The sequence below is a fragment of the Gossypium hirsutum genome, chromosome A02 (assembly GCF_007990345.1).
Source record: "Gossypium hirsutum isolate 1008001.06 chromosome A02, Gossypium_hirsutum_v2.1, whole genome shotgun sequence".
In the NCBI taxonomy this organism is placed as follows: domain Eukaryota; kingdom Viridiplantae; phylum Streptophyta; class Magnoliopsida; order Malvales; family Malvaceae; genus Gossypium; species Gossypium hirsutum.
The window spans coordinates 99,389,511-99,394,303 of NC_053425.1; the positions used below are offsets into that span (position 1 = coordinate 99,389,511).

General features: G+C 31.1%; 1 protein-coding gene across 1 annotated transcript; it reads right to left on the minus strand.

The window, feature by feature from the left end:
• Positions 1-520: 520 nt before the first annotated feature.
• On the minus strand, positions 521-1,827 carry LOC107951670 (probable protein arginine N-methyltransferase 1). Its single transcript, XM_041082160.1, has 3 exons — positions 1,602-1,827; positions 1,325-1,440; positions 521-1,182 (listed from the first exon to the last, which is right to left on the minus strand). Exons 1-3 carry the CDS (start codon positions 1,810-1,812, stop codon positions 934-936), a joined length of 576 nt encoding a protein of 191 aa, XP_040938094.1. The 5' UTR covers positions 1,813-1,827; the 3' UTR covers positions 521-933.
• Positions 1,828-4,793: the final 2,966 nt, after the last annotated feature.

Below are 4,793 nucleotides of genomic sequence, written 5' to 3' on the forward strand. Positions count from 1 at the left end.
AAAAATATATAATTTATCATCATACTATAGATAAATATTGAAATTTGTCACTGTACTTTATTTTTATTTATATTTGCCGTTATTTTTTTAAAAAATGAGTAAATTTGTAACTTAATTTTTATGTTATTGAATTTTACCACTAAAATTTAAATTTTATTAATTTTTGCCACTAACTCTTATTTTTTAGTTAAACTCTTATTTTAAATTTATATTGAATTTTTATTTTTTTTAAATTACAAATATCTTCATTTAACTTAACGAGTAAATATAATTCTTGACTTTCCTTTCTCATCATCTAAACAAAAGCACAATAAACAAATTGTCAAAAAGAAACCCAAATCCAATAGTTGGGAGATTCAAAAGCTTTCTCCAATAATGTGTTTCTTCTATAAGAAACAATGCTTATAAGCAGCTTGTCAAAGCTCAAAATCTATTTAGTCCTATGTCATACATCCAATGTCATTTGTATATATGCTCCCTCACATCAGCACAAAACACAAGACTCAATATGAAGCATACATGAGAAGAAAACAGTTGGATTGAGTTAATGAAGTACATGCATCTTATGTGTTTTTCTTTCTCAGGGAAAACCTTTCGAGAAAAAAGAAAGTAGAAAAGGAATTAAAAAAATGTTGGTGAAACATTTGAGGAACATGCAAACAAGGTATCCTACAGCTAGTAGTGGTGATGAAATACTCTGCAACAAAATCAGCGCATCTTATAGAATTGAACTCTCGAAACCACACAACGTCGTCCGCTCAATGAATATTTAACCATTATATCAATGTCTCGGGGATTCTTCTTGTTTGGTGCAACAGTCATGCTCCCAATTATTGTCTCCCCTTCACAGATGGTTAACACATCCTCTAGATATAGGACTGTTTGCTTCCAATGGGTAGCTCGCGATCTTGGTCCTGCATTTTGTATTTGCCATTAGCCAAGGCAAAGTTCTTCTAGGCTGGCTTGCTGATTTCTATTCGTAGATAAAATGGAAAGGACAAAGGATGGAGAATTTTGATGTAGATACAAACTTGTAGAGAAACCCATCAATTTGTGGCATTTGGTAAACGAAACATCAAAATATGCAACGAAAGCATGGATGTAATCATCACGCTCTGCAATAAGCTTGAAAGGTGCAGTGAAAGAAGCATCCCCAAGAACCATCTTAGAAATATCCATTGTCTGAAACCAAAAAACCAAAATAAATAATTCAGTTGTACTCCAAACACATTATTTTGTAAAATAATTTCCAATAAGTGTTCATATATATAGATACCCAATGATATATACATACATACAGGAATATGCTTGTGTATTTTCTCACCTTGAGAAGGTGGCAATTTGTTACAATTTGTTTCTGGTCAACCGTGTCAACAAGAGGTTCCATCATAGCTTGCTTTTTTATACAACTCATGTCAAAGCCATAAACATTATTCCAAACTGTAGCAAGATGATGCCATGTAGAAAAGATGGGGTAGATATAAGAATACAAAAAGTTGAATTGCAATGAAACACAATAGAAAAACTCGTTGAAAGTTATACAAATACATATGAACATGAATACCTAGATTTATATCAATTTAGCAGTCTGTTATACTCACATTCGATCTTGTCGTCTTTGTACTCGGCATCCTCAATTGCTGTCAAGTAAAGAGAAGCTTCATCTGGTAGCACAACTCCATCATCAACCTGACACGGGTGAAGGAATAAGAACTTTGATTGTAAAGAATGTAGCTTATAAGAACCCAACAAAAGTTTTGCTTTGATGAGCAAGAGTAAAAATAAATTTAAAAGGCCCAGCCCGTTCACCATACGAAATAATAAGGAAGTAAACTGCTCAAGAGAGCTTGACATGATGATGGAGTTAAAATCTCAATCAATTAACAGTTATAGCAGGAATCTAAGCTACTTTCTGCAAATCATAGCATGCAACAGAGAATTTAACTAACAAAGTAGCTAGCTGCCCCCAACCACACGAAGCAATACAAGAAGACACAACAATTTTAAAAACTTCACCATCAGGCAAGCCATTTGTTTCAACAATTTGTTTAGCCATGTCAGCCATATGGGAGCATTCAACCTAGGAAAGGGAAAAATATGAACAGCATTTGACAAATAAGAGATAGACGCCAGGAGTGTAAGAATTTAGAACAAACAGAATCCGGCAAACATTTCACTCGGAACTGATTGATGATATAATTGAATTATTGAATCCAATCACAGAGAACTATTTACCTAATGAACTAATCCTACTACAGCTGCTAGCTTAACTACTCTTGAACAATAAACACCAAACAGGTCCAAACCCCAGCATTAACAAGCACAAAAAAAATATTATAGAGGGAACAAATGCCCATGGAAAGGGTAAAGAAACCTCATAAAGCCATCAAGCAAACAACTCGCAACAAGAACCATTAATAAATGGTACAAATTAACTACCAAAATTGAACAACATTTTCCCAGATATTTACTCAAGCCCACATTTATTTAGACCAAACAATATAACTTTATATAGGACGCAATAGAGATGGAGAGAACCTGAAGGTTATGGGATTTGATATAGCTCCAGATATGCTTAACAGCATCGGAACGGGAAGCCTCTGGGGCTCCAAGGAATCGAGCCAAAGTAGAAGAAACATGGGTAAGTTTAAAAATCCCAGAGGGTCGAGTGGTAGTTCGAGGAGTAGCTGGTTTTTCAGTCTTGGGTTTTGAAGCAATTTACATTGCTAATTAAAACAGAGAAAACGAGACAATTTACATTGCAATCGAGTTCCAATTTCCACCAGCAACAAAAACCTTTAAGAAATAGAAATCTACTCGGAACTTAAGCTAATTAAAATACAGGAATCCATATAAATTTGAGAGCAAAAGAGAGTTAGAAATATGAATTTACCTTTCCAGTTGCAGTAAACTCCGAAAATAAAAGGTTGAGAAGGCCAAGCGTCAATTCTATTGTAATCTTCAGCAAAAGAAAGACAGAAGGAAGAAACAGAAGACGGAAAGGGGAAGCAGGAGGGTAAAACAGGGTCTAAAACTCAAGCAGCACCTAATCTGAGAAAGAGGAACGTAATAGAAATCGGTGGATTTTGGGGATTAGGGGTGTAATGTAATAGACGGGTATTAGCCAATACCCTGAACCAAACAGAGGATTGAAGTGGGATTAAATGGGGCCCACCGATTAGGGGTGTATTGGCCAACCAAACATGGTGTAAGTTTTTTTTAAGTTTGGATTTAATTTAGACGGAAAAATAAATTTAAAATTTTATTTAAATTCAATTTGAATAAAAATGTTAAAATTTAAGTTTGATTTGCTTCACCAGTATTAAATTTTTTATATTATTTTATTATATAAAAATAAGTTTTAAAAATATAATACATTAAATACACTAAAAATTTTAAAATAAATATTCCTCGAAAAATAGAAAAAAATTAAAAAAACTTAAATAACACTTTGATAAGTACAACTTAGCAAGCAAATACATCTATAATAATAACAAATTAATAATAAAATAAGAATTATACAATACTTAAACAATAACAACAAAATAATAGCAATATAATAACGAAATGATATCAAAACAATAAAAAAGCAGTAGCAAAACAATAAAAAATAGCAAGAATTTTTTTTCTTTTATAAATTCAGACTAGGCTTGGGCCAAAAAAGCTTATTTGAAGTCCAGACTATTTATAAAATGGGCTTTATTTTTTGTTCAAACTTATTTTTTGAGCCTATATTTTTATTCAAACCCTTCCACTTTTCGTGCGAGCCTTCGTACCGAACCTATAGATAAGTATAATATGCTCAACCTTTTTCAAATGTTATTATCTATATATCTACACTAATAATAAAATTAATGAGTTGTAAAAAGTTAATTGGATATCAAATTAGTTGGGGAAAATTAGAAAATTATATATGTTATTGAATGTTAGTGACTTTTATTTATATTATTTGTTAAGTTCTTAATTGAGTTGATGTTAGCTTTAACCTTCTTTTATCATTAAAAAAGTGATATTATTCGAGAGTATTTTAATTTTTTTAATTTTAACTAAAATGAAATAAAATACGCATATGGCATGATTTGAACCTGCATCAATTGTTAGATTATTAAAACCTTAAATTTATCACTAAACTAAAGCTTCATTTTTATATATTGTAATACATTTCTGTTTCATCGTTTATTGTATATTACTTTTAAACAAGCATATGCGTTTTAAGTCTGTGATTTTCATACGCATACATGTGTGATAGAATTCTAGTATTATGTAATTTTTTTCAAAAGTGACCTTTAAAAAACTAATTCATAAAATCCTTTTAAAAAAACCTCAAGTTTATTAAACTATTAGTAAATTTATATTTTGGTCATTTAATTTTAAAAAATTATAAAATAGTCACTGAATTATTCGAAGGTTTTCATTTAAATCACTGGATTATTAAGTCTTTTTTCTTAAAGTCCATCCGATAAGTTTCAAGTGATAATTCAATGATTGGTACAATGAATAGTACTCATTGACAAGTAGAAAAAGTATCTCAGATTGGTCGATGTTGGAGATTGAAGAAGAACGTTGTTCAGATTTTGGATTATAGATTGGTGGCATTCAAAGATGTTTCATGAAAAAAACTGAACTATAGAAGTGGAGAGGAAATTTACACCTTTCAATTGGTGTCAGAGGTGAGAATGAAGAAAGTCATACACTGATGATTTTAATAGTGCAATGACTTAAATGAAAATTTTCGAATAGTTTCATGTCGATTTTGTAACTTTTTGAAGTTGAGAAACCAAAACGTACACTTG

What these genes read in the sequence shown, in the direction of transcription:
- LOC107951670 (XM_041082160.1), bottom strand. Translation starts at nt 1,812, where the DNA reads ATGGTGAACGGGCTGGGCCTTTTAAATTTATTTTTACTCTTGCTCATC. An exon ending in CAAAGACGACAAGATCGAAT is followed by an intron (nt 1,441 to 1,601) that starts GTGAGTATAACA and finishes ATCTTGCTACAG; the next exon opens with TTTGGAATAATGTTTATGGC. An exon ending in CAAATTGCCACCTTCTCAAG is followed by an intron (nt 1,183 to 1,324) that starts GTGAGAAAATAC and finishes TTTTGGTTTCAG; the next exon opens with ACAATGGATATTTCTAAGAT.